The 24396-nt window shown below is 40.6% G+C and overlaps 4 protein-coding genes across 4 annotated transcripts; all 4 read left to right on the top strand.

Moving 5' to 3' along the window:
• Positions 1-245: 245 nt before the first annotated feature.
• Positions 246-3653, top strand: LOC121646002 (extracellular calcium-sensing receptor-like). Its single transcript, XM_041994849.1, has 6 exons — positions 246-451; positions 614-899; positions 1028-1852; positions 1928-2158; positions 2350-2473; positions 2606-3653. Exons 1-6 carry the CDS (start codon positions 246-248, stop codon positions 3517-3519), a joined length of 2586 nt encoding a protein of 861 aa, XP_041850783.1. The 3' UTR covers positions 3520-3653.
• Positions 3654-4146: 493 nt separating this feature from the next.
• On the top strand, positions 4147-10722 carry LOC121645516 (extracellular calcium-sensing receptor-like). Its single transcript, XM_041994009.1, is given in 9 exon segments — positions 4147-4208; positions 5095-5244; positions 5397-5694; positions 5864-5964; positions 5966-6430; positions 9202-9817; positions 9907-10134; positions 10276-10399; positions 10493-10722. Coding segments are annotated over 9 exon segments (2274 nt in total).
• Positions 10723-14495: 3773 nt separating this feature from the next.
• On the top strand, positions 14496-17942 carry LOC121645981 (extracellular calcium-sensing receptor-like). The gene is made up of 6 exons (XM_041994809.1): positions 14496-14762; positions 14888-15712; positions 15793-16023; positions 16203-16326; positions 16459-17346; positions 17923-17942. Exons 1-6 carry the CDS (start codon positions 14511-14513, stop codon positions 17940-17942), a joined length of 2340 nt encoding a protein of 779 aa, XP_041850743.1. The 5' UTR covers positions 14496-14510.
• Positions 17943-19200: 1258 nt separating this feature from the next.
• On the top strand, positions 19201-24250 carry LOC121645515 (extracellular calcium-sensing receptor-like). Its single transcript, XM_041994008.1, is given in 7 exon segments — positions 19201-19433; positions 19586-19620; positions 19623-19882; positions 20052-20843; positions 20920-21150; positions 21285-21408; positions 23352-24250. Coding segments are annotated over 7 exon segments (2574 nt in total).
• Positions 24251-24396: the final 146 nt, after the last annotated feature.

Below are 24396 nucleotides of genomic sequence, written 5' to 3'. Positions count from 1 at the left end.
ATAAAAACTAATAAATGAATGAAAATATGCAATAAATAACAATAATTTGTGACAGGGTTGGAGATAAAGCAAAGGCTGTAGGGCATCTTACAGTTAGTCACATGACACCAATACCATTGGTAGATACAAAGATAATGTCCACACATATCGCATCAAAGCCCCTGTGGCTTATGATAGAAAACTATATATTGGTTGGTGTGTAGCTGGTTTATCTTTGGTACTTGCGTAGTAATAGATGAGAAACTATGCTGCTGATAGCCAACCTGCTATTTTTATTGCTTCTGGCTGTGAGAGGGGAAAAGCCTGTGTGTCAAACATATGAAACAAAAGAGCTGTCTGGGTTTTCTAAGGAAGGAGACATCAACATTGGAGGCATTTTCTCCTTCCACCAGAACCCAGTTACTGTCAATCAAACTCTGGAAGTCAACCCTGGTGCAATCCAGTGTGAAGGGTAAGAATGAGTCAAAAAAATCTAAATCTTAGTGTGTTATTTACAAAAAAAAAAAAAAATCATCTTTAAATGTAACTTTTATTTTACTGTCATATATTATTATATTTAAGAAATTATAGCCTTAAGAAGTAACTAACAAGTTTTTTACTTACCTTTTCTCAGACTGGACCCAGGTGAACTTAAGTATGCCTACACCATGATGTTTGCCATTGAGGAAATAAACAACAGCTCAGAGCTGCTGCCAGATGTGACTCTCGGTTACAGGATCTTTGACTCCTGCCCCAGTATACCTCTGTCCATCAGGGCATCTTTAAATCTGATGAATAGGTTTGAAAGTGGGGAAAGCAGCTGTGACAAATTATCCAGTGTGCATGCTGTGATAGGTGACACCACTTCCACCTCTACGATAGATATTGCACGTACACTGGGACCCTTCCTTATACCTGTGGTGAGTGATAAGGGCATGCAAACCTTTTTTAAAAGAAAATTATGTTGTGTTATGAGAACTAATGCTACATGTGAAAATATCTTTCAAACCTTATATGATATGCATTGTACTTTTTTTTTGTCTTTTAGATCAGTCATTCAGCCACTTGTGCATGTCTAAGCAACAGAAGAGACTATCCCTCTTTTTTTAGAACTATACCTACTGATATTTATCAAAGCAAAGCACTTGCAAAGCTTATGAAACACTTTGGCTGGACATGGGTAGGTGCTATCAGAACTAATAATGACTATGGAAATGATGGCATGGCCACTTTCTTGGAAGAAGCACAAAAGGAAGGTGTATGTGTTGAGTACTCAGTGGCAATTTACCGAACTGATCCTCAGAAGGTATTCCTAGAAGTGGTGGAAATCATAAAGAGAGCCACCTCTAAAGTAATAGTTGCATTTGCTGATGGCACAGATCTTGACATACTTTTCCAGGAGCTTCATGCTCAGAATGTGACAGGCTTGCAGTGGGTGGGAAGTGAGGGCTGGATTACATATCGCTTCATTGCTTCTCCAGTAAACTATGCTGTGGTTCAGGGAGCAGTGGGCTTTGCAACACTGAATGCTCACATCCCTGGACTGCAGGAGTTTCTCACCAACAGCAGGCCCTCCACCACACCTGGAAATCAAGGACTTGTCGAGTTCTGGGAGACACTTTTCAGCTGCACGCTATCTCCCGAACCAAACACTCATGCTCAGGATCCTGTGGCAACCTGCAAAGGAACAGAGACTCTCTGGAATGTAAAGACACCATTTATTGATGTTTCAGATGCCAGCCTGCTGAATAATGTTTACAAGGCTACATATGCAGTTGCTCATGCACTGAATATGCTAATTAACTGTAAAAATGGACAGGGGCCTTTTGAGAACAACACTTGTGCTGACAAAGAAAATGTAGAACCATGGCAGGTACATATAAAACAGAGTTTGTACCCTAATATAAAGTATTGTGATTCTGTAGTCAAATATGTGTTTCTCCAACAGGTACTGCACTACTTAACACAAGTAAATTTCACCACTAAGATGGGTGAAAATGTATTCTTTGATGAGTTAGGTGACCCTGTGGCACGTTATGCACTGGTAAACTGGCAGATGGATAAGACAGGGTACATACAATTTGAAACCATCGGTGAATATGACGCCTCCCAACCTGACGGTCAACAGTTTGAGATGAAGGCAGGTGTAAAAGCAATCTGGGCAGGAGAGAATCTTAAGGTGAGTTAATCCAGGCTGCCAGTGCAAAGCACTTTTTGAATCTTTACTTTTAACTTAATTTTTTCTTATCTTTAATGATTAAGACTTCTGCAAGAACTAAGTACAGTAAATATGTAATGTAGGAAAAGCATAGAGTCTATAATCATTTCTAATCAAAATGTGTAAATGTGCTTATTGTAACTGTGATGCAGGTGCCAAGGTCCGTTTGCAGTGAGAGCTGTTTGCCAGGGAGTCGTCAGGCTTTCGTTAAGGGCAAACCTATCTGCTGTTTTGATTGCATCACCTGTGCTGATGGAGAATTTAGCAACAGTACAAGTGAGACAGCAGGATTAATAGCCTTTACCCTGGTGCTCATTGTGTTCTTTTTGGGCAAAATCACTGCAAGCACTTTATTATTCTATCTCAAGATGTATACTCTGCACAGCTTAAACATATTTATGCTTTCAGATGCAGTAAAATGTGACAAATGCCCACCTGAGTACAAGTCCAATGAAGAGAGGAATAACTGTGACATGAAAATGATCGAGTTTCTCACGTTCAAAGAGTTAATGGGTGCACTGTTGATCACCTTCTCTGTCTTTGGCGCCTGCCTTGCCTTGACTGTTGCCCTAATATTTTTCTACTACAGACAGACTCCTCTTGTGAGAGCCACCAACTCTGAGCTGAGCTTCCTGCTGCTGTTCTCCTTGAGTCTGTGTTTTCTGTGCTCTCTGACCTACATCAGCCAGCCCTCTGAGTGGTCCTGCATGCTGCGACACACAGCTTTTGGCATCACCTTTGTCATCTGCATGTCGTGTGTACTGGGTAAAACTATAGTGGTCTTAATAGCCTTTAGGGCAACGCTCCCAGGAAGTAATGTGATGAAATGGTTTGGGCCTGCACAGCAAAGACTCAGTGTTCTGGGTTTCACTTTCATACAGGTTTTGATTTGCTTACTTTGGCTGACAATCAACCCTCCATTTCCATACAAAAACAGTCAATATTACAAAGACAAGATTATACTGGAGTGTGCCCTGGGGTCATGGATAGGGTTCTGGGCAGTGTTAGGATACATAGGCTTCCTGGCTATGTTTTGTTTCATACTTGCGTTTTTGGCCCGGAAGCTGCCTGATAATTTCAATGAGGCTAAGTTTATCACATTTAGCATGCTGATATTCTGTGCAGTCTGGATCACCTTCATTCCAGCTTATGTCAGCTCTCCTGGGAAATTTGCTGTTGCTGTGGAGATATTTGCCATTCTGGCATCAAGTTATGGAATTCTATGCTGTATTTTTCTCCCCAAGTGCTACATAATTTTGCTAAAACCTGAGAAGAACACAAAGAAACATTTGATGGGTAAAGGCACCTCAAGATCCCTTTGAAATGTTTGCTTAAACATAACAGAATTTTAAAATGTTTGTCCTTTGTTAAGGCCTCTTATTTAGTTTTGATATTTAGAATATAGCAATATTGGATAATGTGTCTCAGGTCACAATGAAACTATGGAAAATGGTGCACTAATAAAATCTGAATGAATGAGTAAATTGTGAATTAAACACATATAAACACAAATGAATCCTGTTGTCTCATTTTATTGTATTGTATTGTTTTCTTTTTGTTAAGAATAACTTAAAAAGGTCTTTGTGTCAAGGTTTGGAGCTGGACCCAAGAAGGAGAGCACAAGGTTAGTGTTCTGTGAGAGTTTATTTACAAAGTGATAGTGGAGCCAGGTGTAATCCGGTGTGGAGCAAGGCGAGGAGCAGGCTGGAAGGAAAGGGAGAGAGCGGGCAGACAGGGTCCACGAGTCCGTTGGATTACCCAGGGCAGGGAGCTTGGAAAAGAATAAAGATCGGTTAGTACACAGGATGATATCTCAAATCGAGGCTGACCAGATTGTTCCGGGTCACTCTGCACAGAGGATCTGGGCTTGACCCAGCAATGAGTCCTGAATCAGGGAAGCTCCATTTTTGGGCACGGACACATAAGGGCACTACATGTGTAGTGGCTTGATGAATGAGAAGAAAGAAATCAGCAGGGCAGAGGACAACCTGGATAAGAGGAGCAAAGCACAGTCTCATCACTGAACCCCAGTAACATTACAATAAAACAAAAGCAATTATTGAAAGTTTACTTATTCAGGTATTAGTTTTTGTAAAATGGCAATAGTCATCCTCTATAAGAATAGAGTATTAGTGGAGTCTGGCAGCAATGGAGGGCTACAACTGTCATTATCCAAAATAAATACAAAAATATAACTAGAATGTTTGTGAGGCTCACTTTCACAGAACAGATTTCTCATATCCTCCCTAAACATGCTTGCAATCTAACAAGTAAAAATAAAAATAAAAAATAAAGAAAAAAAAGAAAAAAGAAAGAAAAACAATCACAGAGAATTATAATTATAGTCAACAAGACAAAATTGTAACATAAAACATACGGAATGAAACGTAAACTCATTTATGCAACTTATCTTTTGAAAGATAGATTACACAACAAAACAATGGAGGATATATATATATATATATATATATATATTAGAACAGCAGAAACATGTTTGATACATCCTAAAAAAAAATAATAATAAAAAAAAAATACTTATGTGATTTACTTGTGTTTAGGTTGGTAGAAAAAGCTGCAGAAAGTCACTGGTCACAGAAAGAAATTATTAAAAGCTTTACATAACCAGGAAAGCAAACACAAGAGAATCATGTCACCATATTCCTCCTCTGGCCCCACCTTGTGACTGCACAGTGATGAAGCATCACCATTTATTAATATTTATAAGCTGTTTCAAATTGAAAATTACCTTTTCAAATCGCTGATTTACATTGAAATACGTGAGATCCCATTCAGTGACTCGGATCTGTCAGACAGCATGATGTCTACACAAAAGTGGCCAGAGCAGGGCTGTGCATTGTTATATCTGTTGTTGTTGGTGACATTCTCTCACACTAAAGAGGGGAACACAAATGGAGAGGGGATCCTGAGAGCCCTGAGCTGTCGAAGGAGGGAGACATTATTTTGGGGGGAATCTTCTCTTTCCACACCAGCTTGATAAACAGGCAGAATACCTACAAAGAAAAGCCCCTGCCACTCCAATGCAACAGGTAAATTTTCTAGCAGAAGAGTCATCCCTTATCTTTGTTTTGGATGAAAATGTTATGAATAACATAATGTTTTATATAAATTATGGTATTGTCTCATTTTTAAAGAAAAACTGTTTTCCATACCAAGTTTTTATAACCATCTGAATCTATAGTTTGAATTTCAGAGAGTTCCAGTGTGCTCAAGCTATGTTTTTTGCCATTGAAGAGATTAATAACAGTTCAGACCTGCTTCCGGGTATCTCTCTGGGATATAAAATCTATGATACCTGTGACTCCATAGCCAGAAGCGTTAGAGTTGCACTTGCTTTGACCAATGGGAATGATATCACATCTTTAACATCTGAAGCACCATGTACCAGACCTGCGCAAGTGCAGGCCATAATGGGAGAAACCTCCTCCTCTCCTAGCACAGCAATAGCTACTGTCATTGGACCATTTCATATCCCTCTGGTGGGTAAGGTTGCCAGACTTTGAAGAATATTTCAGATAAATGATGATATGATGGTAAATGATTTTTTTAATGTCTTGTAATGGCCAGACCTAGTCTAATGTATGTTTTACTATTAACTCGGCTTGTGTTTTATTGTGTATTTTCATTAATTTATGTTTTATCTTTTAGATCAGCCACTTCTCCACATGTGCTTGTCTCAGTGATAAGACCAAATGTCCATCATTTCTTAAAACAATACCCAGTGACTACTACCGGAGCAGAGGCCTGGCCCATAGTCAAGCACTTTGGTTGGACCTGGGTTGGAGCTGTTAGAACCAATGATGATTATGGTAATAATGGCATGCCTACATTCACAGAAACCGCCCAGCAGCTGGGCATCTGTCTGGAATATTCTGTAGCTTTCTTTAGAACAGATCCATTAGAAAAAATACTGAAGATTATTGACATTATCAAGGCTTCCACTTCAAAAGTCATTGTTGCTTTTCTCTCATATATGGATATGGATGTGCTTATACATGAGTTTTCCCAACACAATATGACTGGGTACCAGTGGGTAGGCAGTGAATCCTGGATCTTTGATTCTCAAATTGCAGCAGTGGAGAAGAATCATGTCCTGGATGGAGCTATAGGCCTTTCCATCCCAAAAGCACATGTCAGTGGACTGAGAGAGTTCATGTTTGACGTGAAGCCGCTTGTGGGGGCGGGGGGGGACGGTCTGGTGGTGGTGGGCCGTGGGTCTGCCGCTGTCCCCATCCTCTCATTCCCCGTTAGGGGTGTGGGAAGGTGGGTATTTTCTGGGGTGGGTGATGGCTCACTGGCTGCAGTCCCTGAATGGCCCGGTCGTGGGGGGCGGCCTCTCCTGGCCTGTCTTGCCCTGGGGGGCCTCCTGGGGAGCAGGGGTGCCTAATGCCACTAAAGGCTCATCATCCAGAGGGAAGTTTGCTTCCCTCTGGACGTACATCCCCAGACCCCTCTTACTTCCCGCGCTCTCTCTCACACACACACACGTAGGGAGTTGGGAGGCATGGAGCCATGCGGGGTGGAACGGAGGAGACCATTCAGTGGTCTCCTTGGATGCACCCCGTGGCTACTCGCCTCTCAGTTTTAATTGCACAGAGACACCAAAAACACAAGAAAAACAACACACAAACAACACCTGGGGGGCATGGCATGCGGTGCATGGCGGGCAGGGCCACTAAGGTGGCCCGGCTCCCGGCTCATTGCAGTTACTGGGCTCCCGGCTCATTGCAGTTACTGCCCCTCAATTTTAAGTGCACACAACACACACTACATAAACAGTCAGGAGTGGGGAGGGAGAGGGTATTGGGGACCTCTCACACCCCTGCTCCCCCTGTGTGTGTCTGGGGGTGGGGGTTGTTGCCCCGGGGCCGGGTCCCGGGGTGGCTGTGCTGGTGGGCTGCTGGCTCTGTGGGGGTTGGGTCAAGGGGGGGTGCTTGGGGCTCACTGTCCGCTGGTCCGCCTGGGGTGTCCCCCACGGGGCATGGTGGGTGGGTTGTGTGTGGCGTGACTGTGTGGTGGTGAGTGATTGTGGGTGAGGCGCGGGGGAGGGTGTGAGTGTAGGGTTATATGGGGTGCAGATTGAAGTAGGTGGGGAGTGGGGGAGGGGGCCGATAGCACCCTGGTTCCCGAGGTGTGCGGCTGGAACATCGGGGTGTGTGCTGGCCTACGCCGGGTGGCTGTCTGGGGGGGCCTGGTCCTCCTAGGCATGTTGCGGGCCCTCTGCCTTTGGGGGGTGGGGCGGCCGCCTCTGGGCTCCTGGGGCCCTGGGCCCTTCGCTTGGGCTGCCCTGGGTGGCCGGTCCCTGGCGGGGCCGGCGGCTGCTGATCTTGGCCCACTGGGGCCTGTGCCCCGGGACCGTGGGGGGCTCTTGCTGTGCTCTCCTCTGCCGCCCTTCGGGTGGGGCTGGAGTTGTCTTTGTGGTGGGGTAGCTTGGGTTGGTGCTCCGGGTCTGCTGCTGAGGGCCCGGCCCAGGCCCTGGTCTGCCTCTGGCCTCCGTGGAGGCGAGGTCGCATTTGCATGATCTCACTCACCACTCTTCATCACTGATCACTCCTTGTTTCTCATGCTCTGCATGCTGACACAGTCACTGAGTTGTCTAGTGGGTTTTTAATACTAAGCGATAATTATTAAATTTTCTTTTTTTTTTTTTTTTGTATTTTTCCTGTGAGTTAGTATCTGGTCGCTGTTATATCTTTTGATTTGGTTATTATTTAAAAACTCTTAATGACTGGCAGCCCTGTTTTTTCTGTGTGTGTGTTTCTGCTTTTGTGAAAGTTGTAGGAAATTTTCTGGTGTGTTCATGTACAGGTGTAACAGTTTGTTGTCTGGTGATGGTGTGGATTGAAGGGTCGTTTCCTTCTGTCTGGGATCTTTTTGTCTTCTTTTCATTTTGCTCTTTTTGCTATTTTCCATCTTTTTCTGTCCCCTCCGGTCAGGTCCAGCAAGATTACATAGTTTCTGTGATTCAAAATAAATAAATAAATAAATTGATCAGATTATCAAGAGGAGCCTTACCCATAGGCCTCCCCTTGGCAAAGCAAATTTGTTCAGCACGATACAGCAACCAGATTATCATTTTGCTTGCTATGATGCTGGACAGGACAAGTTTAGAAAAAAAAAAAAAAAAAAAAAAAAAGACGTGAAGCCGCTCAACTCATCCAACAATGACTTGTTTACAGAGTTCTGGGAGGCATTATTTAGCTGTAAGTTCAAGCATTCAAAGTCAGGAGAGATCCAGAAAGACTGCACTGGACATGAGGATTTGGCTGAAGTGAAAAACAGCTTCACTGACACGTCACTCATGCCCATCTTTAATAATGTGTACAAAGGAGTGTATGCAGTGGCTCATGCCCTTCTTGCTGTTCTGCACTGCAAAAAAAACATGTGACACAAATGTGCAGCTAGATCCATTCACGGTGAGCTAAATACCAACATTATTTATAGTTTTTACTAGAAAATAAATACATTTAAGAAAATACCCATTGTTCTTAGATTTTACAGCACATTCAGAAGATTCACTTCAAAACAAAGGAAGGAGACGAGGTTTACTTTAATGAGAATGGAGATCCAGCAGCAAAGTATGAAATCATAAACTGGCAGCCAAGAGAAAACAGCATTGTGGATTTTGTCACTGTTGGTCTTTATGATACATCTTTACCTGCAGACAAGCAACTGAATCTGAATCTAAATAAGTCTTTAATTTGGATACAGAACTCACTGTAGGGAAGCTTCTTTTTATTGTTTAGACAATATAGCTTCTTAATAGGTTTTTAAATAGATCATAACATTTTTATTTTATCTCTGAAAGAAAAGATGATAAATCCTTAAATATTTTTCATTGTACTTTTTTGTACATACAGGTGCCTGTCTCAGTTTGTAGTGAGAAATGTCCCCCAGGAGCACCCCAGGGGATGGTGCTGGCCCCCCTCCTCCTCACACTCTACACCTCAGACTTCTGTTACAACTCAGAGCTGTGTCACATCCAGAAGTTTGCAGATGACCCAGCCATCGTGGGTTTGTGTTGAGTATTCTGAGGCCATTTCAAGGACTGGTTCCAGGGAACAGGTTGAGAGGGTGGTCAACGTGATCTGTAAAGGCACAGCAACAGTTTTAGTTGCTTTTCTTGCTTATGATGAAATGGATGTTCTGCTTGAAGAAGCTCTGAGGCAGAATCTGACTGGGCTGCAATGGGTGGGTAGTGAATCCTGGATTACATCAGGACATCTGGCCAAAACAAAGTATTCTGACAAACTGACAGGGTCTCTGGGCTTTGCCATCAGAAAAGCCAAAATTACAGGTTTGCGAGAATTTCTTTTACAGGTTAACCCGAATCAGGAACCTCAGAACAACCTGCTCAGAGAGTTCTGGGAAGTAACATTTGGCTGCAGCTTCCAGTCAAGTCTGGACAACATAAAGCAATGCTCTGGCTCTGAGAGACTGCAGGACATAAACAATCCCTTCACAGATGTATCAGAACTAAGAATATCTAACAATGTGTATAAGGCTGTGTATGCTGTAGCTCATGCTATACATAGCATGGTCAAATGTGGTGAGGCAGTCAATCAGTCATGTAATGTGAAGGATCTTTTAGAGCCAAAGCAGGTAAGAGATTAGACTCATAACATGTGTAAAACATGTAAATGATGTGCAGTTCCCTTTATGTCTACCAGTGCACTCCTCTGTATTTGTAGGTTGTGAAACACCTCCAGGATGTGAATTTTACAATTCGTTCAGGAGAGAGAGTGCATTTTGATGGAAAAGGAGACCCTGCAGCAGCTTATGAGCTGGTGAACTGGCAGAGAACCCCGCAGGGTGATACTATGTTTGTGGCTATAGGGAGCTATGATGCTTCACTACCAAATAGAAAACAGTTAACCATGAATGGTGTTAACATAACATGGGCTGCAGATTCTCCACAGGTACCAACCAAATTTTCACTTTTGGTGCAGATTAATGCGTACAATCCAGGCCAAAAGCTTGAATTTAATCTATTTGAAAAAAAAAAAAAATCTGAATTATTGGATCAGCAAACTGATGCCTAAAATGTGCTAATTTTACAGAGGCCACTATCTGTCTGCAGTGAGAGTTGTCGGGCAGGTTTCAGACAGGCTATGATTATAGGCAAACCTCTCTGCTGTTTCTCCTGTGTTGTCTGTACAGCTGGGGAGATCAGCAACTCCAGCAGTGAGTAAAACATTTACTTCAATGTTCTTACATCTTAAATCCAATCAAATCTCACAAATTTGAATATAAACATGTTTGATGTTTCTCATTCAGATTCTGCAGAGTGTTCACGGTGTCTGCTTGAGTTCTGGTCAAATGAAGATCACAGCAAGTGTGTTCCAAAGGTGATGGAGTTCCTGTCTTATGGAGAAACCATGGGGGCCCTCCTTGCTGCTTTCTCCCTATTTGGAGCTACCTTAACACTGGTGGTCTTTTGTATCTTCCTTCAGTTCCGTCACTGCTTTTCTGCATATTTGCTCCTAAATGTTATATTTTACTACTGAAACCAGAGAGAAATACTAAAAACCACATGATGGGGAGAGACCAGTAAAAACACCATAAGGGTGTATATCTAGTTCTACAGTCATTTAGCAGATGCTTTTAGCCAAAGATACTTACAGTAGCAGTAGCATTAAGGGTCTTGCCTAAGACCCAACTGGAAGATATTAACCCATTGTACTATGTCCCCTGTGGGACCCAGACTCTGGTCTCCCACGTGGGAGGCAGATTCCCTGCTAACCAAGCTACCCAGCCGCAGAACTTTTTTCTTTCACTTTATTCATCCCAATTGAGAAATCCAGCGTCGCTTTTAATCCATCTTTAGATGTAACAGAGAGCTGTGAGTGGCCATGTTTCAGCACCAGGGAAGCAATCGGGAGTGGTTAAGGGCCTTGCAGTGGTTCACTCTGGTTGGTACACCAGGGACCTGAACCTGAGTTCTCCAGACCCAAAACCACCTCTGTAACCACAAGGATACCACTCCCATTTGAGGTTGCAGTTAAAATGTTTGTATTTCTGTTGCAACAGGAATACAGGAATACAAACAGTTTTCCAGGACTTTATATGGTTCCCCACTATCTTTCTAGTTTTTAATAATGCGTTGGACATTTTTTAACCCGATTTTAGTAGTTTCTACTATCTCTTCAGATGTTTCCTCTGCTTGATGCATAATGATGATCTTTTCCATGAACACGAAACATGTCTTTCAACATTGCTGTTATCAATATGCTGGTTAAGATGTTAATTTAATGTTTTTGTTTTATTTCTAGTACTTGTTAGGAAACTGAACATTTTAAAACTTCAGAATAGTTCCTTAAAACTATTGCTCCAGGTAATATAACTATGGCATAAAATAGGAAAATATCCCATACTGTGTTTTTTTAAATACAATCCCATGCATACACAACCAAGTAGTGGATTATTTATCTCCACTACCCAACTATGGTTTAACAATTGACTATACTTCAGCTGGAAAGAAAAACAAAAATGCTACTTTATTTAATCCAGGTCCCAAAGTGAAAAAAATCTGAAAATTCTAGTTTTGTTTCAATGAATCCATACTCATATTTCCAAAATAAATGACACCATAGCCCCACTTCTTTAAAATCCAAGCGCAAACCCCAGCAACACCTATAACAATGGAGGAATACAATGTGGCGTTTGTTCTGCAGAAGCTACTGTAATGGCTTTCACAAAACAATCCAGAAAAAAATTCAGTCAAAACAAACACCCCCTTTTTAGCTCAATTCCTGAATTTAGCTCAATTGTTTACATTGCACAAGTTTAAGGGCATGCTCTATGTCTTATTCTCAGATTTTGATATGTGTCTGTGGAAACAATACAGCAACCCTCAGAGGCCTGGCATATATTTTATAGCATATTCAGTGGTTTTTGTGTGGATGCACACATGTCTTAAAAAAATTGCCATCTGTACAGAAAGCTTCTTTAAAACCAAACCGGTTCTGTCTTGTTGGTAAATGGACAGTACTTATATTGCGCTTTTCTAATCATATGTTTGCCACTCAGTGCTTTTAAACTACATGTCACAATCACCCTTTTACATACACACAGCACTTCTGTTGATATATACTTAGTGCAGGGATTGAATTACGGTGGAGCTAAGGGGAGCTTGGCTCCCCACAAAGACATAGGTGCTTCCCTAAAGAGAATCAGCTGATACTTTAGAGGGAGCTCTAAAAATATTCCAAACGATGCTGATGATCCGTTCTATTCGTTTGTCAGTTGTGTGCTGTGAGCATCCACACAACCACCTGATGTGCTTCTTTTTGTGGTTAAAGAACTCTACGTCACTGTTTCTAATTAAACAAGCTTCATTCAATTGTTTTTTTAAATAGTAACCATATTTTTGTAATATAAATGCGTGTGCACGTGATGTGTGCAGTTGCGTTGCACATGTGAAAATAAGGCTCCCCCGAAAGCCCCAGTGTAATTCGAGCCCTGACTATGTGCTTACTTTTTCATCTATCACACACATTCATACCCCAGTGGACGCATCGGATGGCAACTTGGGGTTCAGTCTTGCTCAAGGACACTTTTGCATGTAGTCTGGGGAAGCCTGGAATTGATTTAACCGACTTTCTGGTTGGTAGATAACTGCTCTTCCTCCTGAACTAAAGCTGCCCATACAACCCTGCAATTGGTTAGTTTAAGTAGGGTTTTAGGGGGTGGGATTGTGGTGGGGGTTAGCTTCAGAATAATAATCATCTTCATTGTCATTGCTTATAAATAAATAAAAAATAAATAAATAAAAACAGCACAAAAAAACTACTTTTGAAAGTTTTGTTGCACACTTACTGTACAAAAGAATACATTAAAACCATATTGTTAAGCACTAATAGTGACAGAATTTCTTTCATTCATACCCATGTCTCTTTCAACTGCTGTGCAATCAAGTACTGCAAGATTTACTTGGTTACCATAGATAAAAGGGGTAAGCTCTTGAATTAACACTTAAGGTTTTAGCTTCATCAGAACAAAAAGGAAGGTTCTTTCAAGGAGAAAGAAATAAAATCCTTTATGCAACAATCATATTGTGCTCATGCTTTATCATTTAATCTGTCATTTGTAGAGGCAAAAAGTTACTCTGTCAAGGATGAGGAGTCTGGTTCTGAAGTGAAAAATGATTACAAGTTTATTGAACACAGAATTAGAATGCAAAGAATAGAAAGAGTAGAATTGCAATTCGAGAGACTGTTCAGAGGTCTGACAGCACAGAGATCTGAAGAGAATCTGATAAGAAACACACAGGCAGCATCTTTTAAGCAGAATGATCATGTCACAGCACATCATATATCTTGTAAGATAAAAACAAAGAGACTGTCTGTTCCTCACACAGGATTAGACACTTCAGCAAACCTAATGAGCTTTTGCATTTATTGAGCATATAAACAACCCCAGTGACATTAAGGCAGGATGCCCTGCTGGGTCACCCTGAAGATATCTGGCTAGTATCCAGATAAGTCCCCAGGTCAGTGTGAACTGCTTTAAGGAATGCATCAACTTACGATAGCCACAGGCTACTCAGCATTAATCTCTGTTACCAAGAACTTAAACAATCCGTTTACCTTGAGAGTGATCAGTAAAGCACAATATTGAAGGGAATATATGAAATTTCCACAACACACTGAAATAAAAACTAACAAATGAATGAAAATATGCAATAAATAACAATAATTTGTGACAGGGTTGGAGATAAAGCAAAGGCTGTAGGGCATCTTACAGTTAGTCACATGACACCAATACCATTGGTAGATACAAAGATAATGTCCACACATATCGCATCAAAGCCCCTGTGGCTATATATAAACTATATATTGGTTGGTGTGTAGCTGGTTTATCTTTGGTACTTGTGTAGTAATAGATGAGAAACTATGCTGCTGATAGCCAACCTGCTATTTTTATTGCTTCTGGCTGTGAGAGGGGAAAAGCCTGTGTGTCAAACATATGAAACAAAAGAGCTGTCTGGGTTTTCTAAGGAAGGAGACATCAACATTGGAGGCATTTTCTCCTTCCACCATTTTCCAGTTATTGTCAATCAAACTCTGGAAGTCAACCCTGGTGCAATCCAGTGTGAAGGGTAAGAATGAGTCAAAAAAAAATCTAAATGTTAGTGTGTTATTTACAATAAAAAAAAATCATCTTTAAATGTAACTTTTATTTTACTGTCATATATTATTATATTTAAGAAATTATAGCCTTAAGAAGTAACTAACAAGTTTTTCACTTACCTTTTTTCAGACTGGACCCAGGTGAACTTAAGTTTGCCTACACCATGATGTTTGCCATTGAGGAAATAAACAACAGCTCAGAGCTGCTGCCAGATGTGACTCTCGGTTACAGGATCTTTGACTCCTGCCCCAGTATACCTCTGTCCATCAGGGCATCTCTAAATCTGATGAATAGGTTTGAAAGTGGGGAAAGCAGCTGTGACAAATTATCCAGTGTGCATGCTGTGATAGGTGACACCACTTCCACCTCTACAATAAATATTGCACGTACACTGGGACCCTTCCTTATACCTGTGGTGAGTGATAAATGCATGCAAACCTTTTTAAAAAGAAAATTATGTTGTGTAATGAGAACTAATGCTACATGTGAAAATATTCAAAACCTTATATGATATACATTGTACTTTTTTTTGTCTTTTAGATCAGTCATTCAGCCACTTGTGCATGTCTTAGCAACAGAAGAGACTATCCCTCTTTTTTTAGAACTATACCTACTGATATTTATCAAAGCAAAGCACTTGCAAAGCTTATGAAATACTTTGGCTGGACATGGGTAGGTGCTATCAGAACTAATAATGACTATGGAAATGATGGCATGGCCACTTTCTTGGAAGAAGCACAAAAGGAAGGTGTATGTGTTGAGTACTCAGTGGCAATTTACCGAACTGATCCTCAGAAGGTATTCCTAGAAGTGGTGGAAATCATAAAGAGAGCCACATCTAAAGTAATAGTTGCATTTGCTGATGGCACAGATCTTGACATACTTCTCCAGGAGCTTCATGCTCAGAATGTGACAGGCTTGCAGTGGGTGGGAAGTGAGGGCTGGATTACATATCGCTTCATTGCCTCTCCAGTAAACTATGCTGTGGTTCAGGGAGCAGTGGGCTTTGCAACACTGAATGCTCACATCCCTGGACTGCAGGAGTTTCTCACCAACAGCAGGCCCTCCGCCACACCTGGAAATCAAGGACTTGTCGAGTTCTGGGAGACACTTTTCAGCTGCACGCTATTTCCCGAGCCAAACACTCATGCTCAGGATCCTGTGGCAACCTGCAAAGGAACAGAGACTCTCTGGGATGTAAAGACACCATTTATTGATGTTTCAGATGCCAGCCTGCTGAATAATGTTTACAAGGCTACATATGCAGTTGCTCATGCACTGAATATGCTAATTAACTGTAAAAATGGACAGGGGCCTTTTGAGAACAACACTTGTGCTGACAAAGAAAATGTAGAACCATGGCAGGTACATATAAAACAGAGTTTGTACCCTAATATAAAGTATTGTGATTCTGTAGTCAAATAACAGACGTGTTTCTCCTATAGGTACTGCACTACTTAACACAAGTAAATTTCACCACTAAGTTGGGTGAAAATGTCTTCTTTGACGAGTTAGGTGACCCTGTGGCACGTTATGCACTGGTAAACTGGCAGATGGATAAGACAGGGTACATACAATTTGAAACCATCGGTGAATATGACGCCTCCCAACCTGACGGTCAACAGTTTGAGATGAAGGCAGGTGTAAAAGCGATCTGGGCAGGAGAGAATCTTAAGGTGAGTTAATCCAGGCTGCCAGTGCAAAGCTGCTTTTTGAATCTTTATTTTTAACTTATTTTTTCCTTATCTTATAATGGAGACTTCTTCAAGAACTAAGTACAGTAAATATGTAATGTAGGAAAAGCATAGAATAAAAATCAAAATGTGTAAATGTGCTTATTGTAACTGTGATGCAGGTGCCAAGGTCCGTTTGCAGTGAGAGCTGTTTGCCAGGGAGTCGTCAGGCTTTCGTTAAGGGCAAACCTATCTGCTGTTTTGATTGCATCACCTGTGCTGATGGAGAATTTAGCAACAGTACAAGTGAGACAGCAGGATTAATAGCCTTTACCCTGGTGCTCATTGTGTTCTTTTTGGGCAAAATCACTGCAAGCACTTTATTATTCTATCTCAAGATGTATACTCTGCACAGCTTAAACATATTTATGCTTTCAGATGCAGTAAAATGTGACAAATGCCCACCTGAGTACAAGTCCAATGAAGAGAGGAATAACTGTGACATGAAAATGATCGAGTTTCTCACGTTCAAAGAGTTAATGGGTGCACTGTTGATCACCTTCTCTGTCTTTGGCGCCTGCCTTGCCTTGACTGTTGCCCTAATATTTTTCTACTACAGACAGACTCCTCTTGTGAGAGCCACCAACTCTGAGCTGAGCTTCCTGCTGCTGTTCTCCTTGAGTCTGTGTTTTCTGTGCTCTCTGACCTACATCAGCCAGCCCTCTGAGTGGTCCTGCATGCTGCGACACACAGCTTTTGGCATCACCTTTGTCATCTGCATGTCGTGTGTACTGGGTAAAACTATAGTGGTCTTAATAGCCTTTAGGGCAACGCTCCCAGGAAGTAATGTGATGAAATGGTTTGGGCCTGCACAGCAAAGACTCAGTGTTCTGGGTTTCACTTTCATACAGGTTTTGATTTGCTTACTTTGGCTGACAATCAACCCTCCATTTCCATACAAAAACAGTCAATATTACAAAGACAAGATTATACTGGAGTGTGCCCTGGGGTCATGGATAGGGTTCTGGGCAGTGTTAGGATACATAGGCTTCCTGGCTATGTTTTGTTTCATACTTGCGTTTTTGGCCCGGAAGCTGCCTGATAATTTCAATGAGGCTAAGTTTATCACATTTAGCATGCTGATATTCTGTGCAGTCTGGATCACCTTCATTCCAGCTTATGTCAGCTCTCCTGGGAAATTTTCTGTTGCTGTGGAGATATTTGCCATTCTGGCATCAAGTTATGGAATTCTATGCTGTATTTTTCTCCCCAAGTGCTACATAATTTTGCTAAAACCTGAGAAGAACACAAAGAAACATTTGATGGGTAAAGGCACCTCAAGATCCCTTTGAAATGTTTGCTTAAACATAACAGAATTTTAAAATGTTTGTCCTTTGTTAAGCCCTCTTATTTAGTTTTGATATTTAGAATATAGCAATGCTGGATAATGCGTCTCAGGTCACAATGAAACTATGGAAAATGGTGCACTAATAAAATCTGAATGAATGAGTAAATTGTGAATTAAACACATATAAACACAAATGAATCCTGTTGTCTCATTTTATTGTATTGTATTGTTTTCTTTTTGTTAAGAATAACTTAAAAAGGTCTTTGTGTCAAGGTTTGGAGCTGGACCCAAGAAGGAGAGCACAAGGTTAGTGTTCTGTGAGAGTTTATTTACAACGTGATAGTGGAGCCAGGTGTAATCCGGTGTGGAGCAAGGCGAGGAGCAGGCTGGAAGGAAAGGGAGAGAGCGGGCAGATAGGGTCCACGAGTCCATTGGATTACCCAGGGCAGGGAGCTTGGAAAAGAATAAAGATCGGTTAGTACACAGGATGATATCTCAGGACGTATGATATCTCAGGACGTAGATCAGGGCAGACACGGTTACCACTTTAGTAGTACGATCCAGCGACGACTAGAGAAGATCCTGAAGTTTTTATACTGTCCTCTAATGAGCCTGATACACCACAGCTGTGCGGCCCTGATGAGTGAAGCCGCCTCTCTTCCAAATAAGGAGGAAGGCGGAAGCAGCACCGGCAGGTGCAGACCCATGACACTTTGTGAACAGTACGTTTTAGTTTAACTAAAAAAAAGACTTGACCAGTAATGTGAGGTAAAACGGTTTATGGAAATATAAACAAGGTTGTTTTTATACAGACTCAGACGCTGTGGTGGCAAATCGAGGCTGACCAGATTGTTCCGGGTCACTCTGCACAGAGGATCTGGGCTTGACCCAGCAATGAGTCCTGAATCAGGGAAGCTCCATTTTTGGGCACGGACACATAAGGGCACTACATGTGTAGTGGCTTGATGAATAAGAAGATAGAAATCAGCAGGGCAGAGGACGGCCTGGATAAGAGGAGCAAAGCACAGTCTCATCACTGAACCCCAGTAACATTACACTAAAACAAAAGCAATTATTGAAAGTTTACTTATTCAGGTATTAGTTTTTGTAAAATGGCAATAGTCATCCTCTATTAGAGTAGAGTATTAGTGGAGTCTGGCAGCTATGGAGGGCTACAACTGTCATTATCCAAAATAAATACAAAAATATAACTAGAATGTTTGTGAGGCTCACTTTCACAGAACAGATTTCTCATATCCTCCCTAAACATGCTTACAATCTAACAAGTAAAAATAAAAATAAAAAATAAAGAAAAAAAAAAAAGAAAAAAGAAAGAAAAACAATCACAGAGAATTATAATTATAGTCAACAAGACAAAATTTTAACAAAAAACATACAGAATTAAACCTAAACTCATTTATAGAACTTATCTTTTGAAAGATAGATTACACAACAAAACAATGGAGGATATAAACAACGGTGTGGTTAGAACAGCAGAAACATGTTTGATACATCCTTAAAAAAACATCCTTACATGATTTTGCTTGTGTTTAAATTGGTAGAAACAGCTGCAGAAAGTCACTGGTCACTAAAAGAAATTATTAAAAGTTTCATATAACCAGGGAAGCATTTTTTTTGTCTGATTACACAGACACAAGGGGATCATGTCACCATGTTCCTCCTCTGGCCCCACCTTGTGACTGCACAGTGAAGAAGCATCACTGTTTATTAATATGTATAAGCTGTTTCAAATTCATAAATACCTTTTCAAATCGCTCATTTACATAGAAATACATGAGATCCCATTCAGTGACTCGGATCTGTCAGGCAGCATGATGTCTACACAGAAGTGGCCAGAGCAGGGCTGTGCATTGTTACATCTGTTGTTGTTGGTGACATTCTCTCACACTAAAGAGCCATTGTGCAAATGGAGAGGGGATCCTGAGAGCCCTGAGCTGTCGAAGGATGGAGACATTATTTTGGGGGGAATCTTCTCTTTCCACACCAGCTGGATAAACAGGCAGAATACCTACAAAGAAAAGCCCCTGCCACTGCAATGCAACAGGTAAATTTTCTAGCAGAAGAGTCATCCCTTATCTTTGTTTTGGATGAAAATGTTATGAATAACATAATGTTTTATATAAATTATGGTATTGTCTCATTTTTAAAGAAAAACTGTTTTCCATACCAAGTTTTTATAACCATTTGAATCTATAGTTTGAATTTCAGAGAGTTCCAGTGTGCTCAAACTATGTTTTTGCCATTGAAGAGATTAATAACAGTTCAGACCTGCTTCCGGGTATCTCTCTGGGATATAAAATCTATGATACCTGTGACTCCATAGCCAGAAGCGTTAGAGTTGCACTTGCTTTGACCAATGGGAATGATATCACATCTTTAACATCTGAAGCACCATGTACCAGACCTGCGCAAGTGCAGGCCATAATGGGAGAAACCTCCTCCTCTCCTAGCACAGCAATAGCTACTGTCATTGGACCATTTCATATCCCTCTGGTGGGTAAGGTTGCCAGACTTTGAAGAATATTTCAGTTAAATGATGAAATGATGTTAAATGATTTTTTTAATGTCTTGTAATGGTCAGACCAAGTCTAATGTAAGTTTTACTATTAACTCGATTTGTGTTTTATTGTGTATTTTCATTCATTTATTTTTTTTCTTTTAGATCAGCCACTTCTCCACATGTGCTTGTCTCAGTGATAAGACCAAGTACCCATCATTTCTTAGAACAATACCCAGTGACTACTACCAGAGCAGAGGCCTGGCCCAGTTAGTCAAGCACTTTGGTTGGACTTGGGTTGGAGCTGTTAGAACCAATGATGATTATGGTAATAATGGCATGGCTACATTCATAGAAACCGCCCAGCAGCTGGGCATCTGTGTGGAATATTCTGTAGCTTTCTTTAGAACAGATCCATTAGAAAAAATAGTGAAGATTGTTGACATTATCAAGACTTCCACTTCAAAAGTCATTGTTGCTTTTCTCTCGTATATGGATCTGGATGTGCTCATACATGAGTTTTCCCAACACAATATGACTGGATACCAGTGGGTAGGCAGTGAATCCTGGATCTTTGATTTTCAAATTGCAGCATTGGATAAGAATCATGTTCTGGATGGAGCTATAGGTCTTTCCATCCCAAAAGCACATGTCAGTGGACTGAGAGAGTTCATGTTTGACGTGAAGCCGCTCAACTCATCCAACAATGACTTGTTTACAGAGTTCTGGGAGGCATTATTTAGCTGTAAGTTTAAGCAGTCAAAGTCAGGAGAGATTCAGAAAGACTGCACTGGACATGAGGATTTGGCTGAAGTGAAAAACAGCTTCACTGACATGTCACTCATGGCCATTTTTAATAATGTGTACAAAGGAGTGTATGCAGTGGCTCATGCCCTTCATGCTGTTCTGCGCTGCAATAAAACATGTGGCATAAATGTGCAGCTAGATCCATTCACGGTGAGCTAAATACCAACATTAATTATAGTTTTTACTAGAAAATGAATACATTTAAGAAAATACCCATTGTTCTTAGATTTTACAGCACATTCGGAAGGTTCACTTCAAAACAAAGGAAGGAGACGAGGTTTACTTTAATGAGAATGGAGATCCAGCAGCAAAGTATGAAATTATAAACTGGCAGCCAAGAGAAAACAGCATTGTGGATTTTGTCACTGTTGGTCTTTATGATACATCTTTACCTTCAGACAAGCAACTAAATCTGAATCTAAATAAGTCTTTAATTTGGACACAGAACTCACTGCAGGTAAGCTTCTCTTTATTGTTTAGACAATATTGCTTCTTAATAGGTTTTTAAATAGATAATAACATTTTTTTATCTCTGAAAGAAAAGATGGTAAATCCTTAGATATTTTTCACCATACTTTCTTGTACATACAGGTGCCTGTCTCAGTTTGTAGTGAGAAATGTCCCCCAGGAACACGTAAGGTGCATCAGAAAGGAAAGCCGGTCTGCTGCTATGATTGTCTACGATGTGCAGAGGGAGAAATAAGCAACGTTACAGGTTTAGTACTTTTTAATACAAAACTTTTATTTATTTATTGCATACTTAAGCATTGTGGGGAAAAATGTAGTTAAAACTGAATATTGGTTACATAATGGTTTTTTTTATTTTTTGTTCATTTATTTAAGTTTTTTATTATTTATAAATGAGATCTTTAAAAGAACAAAATGCTTTTTCAAAGTGATTCAAACTGTCCGTAGAAAGAAGCCAAAACAAATATGCATGATTAGCGGTTCAAGCATCAGATGAAGTCTCTCCCTGCTTCAGCCATGTAAAAGTAGTTCTTATAGCCTAATTTCCAATAGAGGAACTAGAAGATCTTATATAGTGCTGTAGTTCGACCGATTCTAAAAAAACCCTCACTTAATCCTCTGGACCTGAACAATTTCAGACCTATATCAAATCTGCCTTTTTTAGCCAAACTTTTAGAAAAGACTGTTGCCACCCAGCTGACCGAGCACATGAAAAATAACAACATGTTTGAAAAGTTTCAATCCGGCTTTCGCTCACACCACAGTACCGAAACTGCCCTTATAAAAGTCACCAATGACCTGCTCTTAGCTGCTGATACTGGTCTATGTTCAATTTTAATTTTACTTGATTTAAGTTCAGCATTCGATACAGTTGACCACGCCACTCTGTTAAAGCGTCTCAGAAATTTTATTGGCATTACTGACTCTGCATTATCTTGGTTCTCCTCTTACCTTTCATCCCGGTCATTTTCTGTAGTACTTGGAGAGTTTTCATCTTCCTCTGCCCCCCTATCATATGGTGTTCCACAAGGTTCAATCCTTGGACCTATTTTATTTTCCATTTACATGCTTCCCATAGGTCAAATCATTCAAAACCACAACATAAATTTCCATCTATATGCAGACGACACACAACTATACGTCCCGCTGGCTATGGACGACCCTGAATCATTCACTCCCATTTTTAACTGTCTTTCTGACATAAAGGTCTGGATGTCCCAAAATTTTTTAGAACTCAATGAATCAAAAACAGAAATAATTCTATTCGGTCCACCTCAAGTCACTCAAAATCTCTCTTCTCTTGATAGTTTATCCAATCTGGTAAAATCATCTGCCCGTAACCTGGGGGTTATTTTAGATTCACAATTTGATTTTAGCCCTCAGATTACAAAGGTTGTCCAATCTTGTTTTTATCAGATTCGTAACATAGCCAAGATCAAACATTTTATTTCCCAGTCTGACCTGGAAAAGGTGATACACGCACTAATTTCCTCCCAGTTGGACTATTGTAATGCACTATACGCAGGTTTAGGTCTGAAGTTGCTCAGTCGTCTCCAGCTGGTCCAAAACTCTGCAGCAAGACTTTTAACAGGCACTAAAAAACATGAACACACCACCCCTATCTTAGCTTCCTTACATTGGTTACCGGTCAATTTTAGAATTGATTTTAAAATCTTATTAATTACTTTTAAAGCCCTCCATGGTGTAGCCCCCACCTATATTTGTGACATGCTCTCCCCCTATGTCCCGGGTCGGTGCCTGCGCTCCTCAGGTCAGAGCCTTCTGACTGTGCCCCCCTCCCGTCTCCTCACTAGAGGAGACCGGGCCTTCTCAGTCAGAGCTCCTAAATTGTGGAACTCTCTGCCTGAGGAGCTCAGGGTAGCCAACACTGTAAGTACTTTTAAAACTAAATTAAAAACTTACTTTTATAGAATGGCTTTCTTATTGTGAATTTGGTTTTATTAATTTTATTGTCTCTTTTGAATTCATGTTTTATTGTTTTACCTTTGTGTATGTGTTCTTAAATGCTGTGAAGCACTTTGTAACTTTGTTTCGAAAAGTGCTATACAAATAAAGTTATTATTATTATTATTATTATATATTGATTAATATTCAAAGGAAAAAAAATATCACAAGTCGTCAAAAGTTTAAGAAAAAAACAAAACAATCTGCTACAATATTATGTTACAGATTCTCCTATCTGTGTGAGATGCCCCCATGAATCCTGGTCAAATGAAAGGAGAGATGCTTGTATACAGAAGGAGGCTGTGTTTCTATCATATGAAGAAATCATGGGAGCACTGCTCACTGGAGCGTCTTTATTTGGAACAAGCATCACTACTGTTGTTGCACTGATTTTCTTCAAACACAGGAAAACTCCTCTTGTCAGGGCAAACAACACTGAGTTGAGCTTTCTACTACTCTTCTCCTTGACTCTGTGTTTTCTGTGCTCTCTGACCTTCATCGGCCAACCCTCTGAGTGGTCCTGCAAACTGCGACACACAGCTTTTGGCATCACCTTTGTACTCTGCATCTCCTGCGTTCTTGGGAAAACAATGGTGGTTTTAATGGCGTTTAAAGCCAGACTTCCTGGGAGAAATGTGATGAAATGGTTTGGACCTACAAACCAAAGACTCAGTGTTCTGGGTTTTACTCTTATACAAGTTATTATATGTATCCTCTGGTTGACCATTTCTCCTCCTTTCCCGTTCAAAAATTTTAAGGAATTTAAAGACAAAATCATCTTAGAGTGTGCTTTGGGCTCAGTTGTAGGTTTCTGGGCTGTGCTTGGGTATATTGGTATACTTGCAATGTTGTGTTTTATTTTTGCTTTTCTGGCTCGAAAACTGCCCGATAACTTCAATGAAGCCAAATTTATCACCTTTAGTATGTTGATATTCTGTGCAGTCTGGATCACTTTCATCCCAGCATATGTCAGCTCTCCTGGGAAGTTCAGTGTTGCTGTAGAAATATTTGCTATTCTTGCTTCCAGTTTTGGGCTGCTAATTTGTATCTTCTTCCCAAAATGTTATATCATGTTACTGAAACCAGAGAGGAATACAAAAAAGAACATGATGGGGGAGCGATGACAAAAATAATTCTTAAAATGGAAAGCAATGCAGGAAACCAAAAGCCCAAATAATAATGATTTTCACTTTCATTTTCCTATACGTTGGGAAATTGTCAAACTTGTGGTTTTGCATTGCTATGTGTCTCTTTCCACAACCAAAACAGC

This window comes from Melanotaenia boesemani, chromosome 9, assembly GCF_017639745.1.
Source record: "Melanotaenia boesemani isolate fMelBoe1 chromosome 9, fMelBoe1.pri, whole genome shotgun sequence".
NCBI classification, from domain to species: Eukaryota; Metazoa; Chordata; class Actinopteri; order Atheriniformes; family Melanotaeniidae; genus Melanotaenia; species Melanotaenia boesemani.
Note: the sequence above shows the minus strand (reverse complement) of the source record. Positions and strands in the feature narration are given on the sequence as shown.

Excerpts from the sequence above, each read along its gene's own strand:
- LOC121646002 (XM_041994849.1), top strand. The coding sequence starts at position 246 with ATGCTGCTGATAGCCAACCTGCTATTTTTATTGCTTCTGGCTGTGAGA. Across the intron at positions 452-613 it reads GGTGCAATCCAGTGTGAAGG|ACTGGACCCAGGTGAACTTA; the intron begins GTAAGAATGAGT and ends ACCTTTTCTCAG. Across the intron at positions 2,159-2,349 it reads GGGCAGGAGAGAATCTTAAG|GTGCCAAGGTCCGTTTGCAG; the intron begins GTGAGTTAATCC and ends ACTGTGATGCAG.
- LOC121645981 (XM_041994809.1), top strand. The coding sequence starts at position 14,511 with ATGATGTTTGCCATTGAGGAAATAAACAACAGCTCAGAGCTGCTGCCA. Across the intron at positions 15,713-15,792 it reads AAAATGTAGAACCATGGCAG|GTACTGCACTACTTAACACA; the intron begins GTACATATAAAA and ends TTTCTCCTATAG. Across the intron at positions 17,347-17,922 it reads CACAAAGAAACATTTGATGG|TACGATCCAGCGACGACTAG; the intron begins GTAAAGGCACCT and ends CCACTTTAGTAG.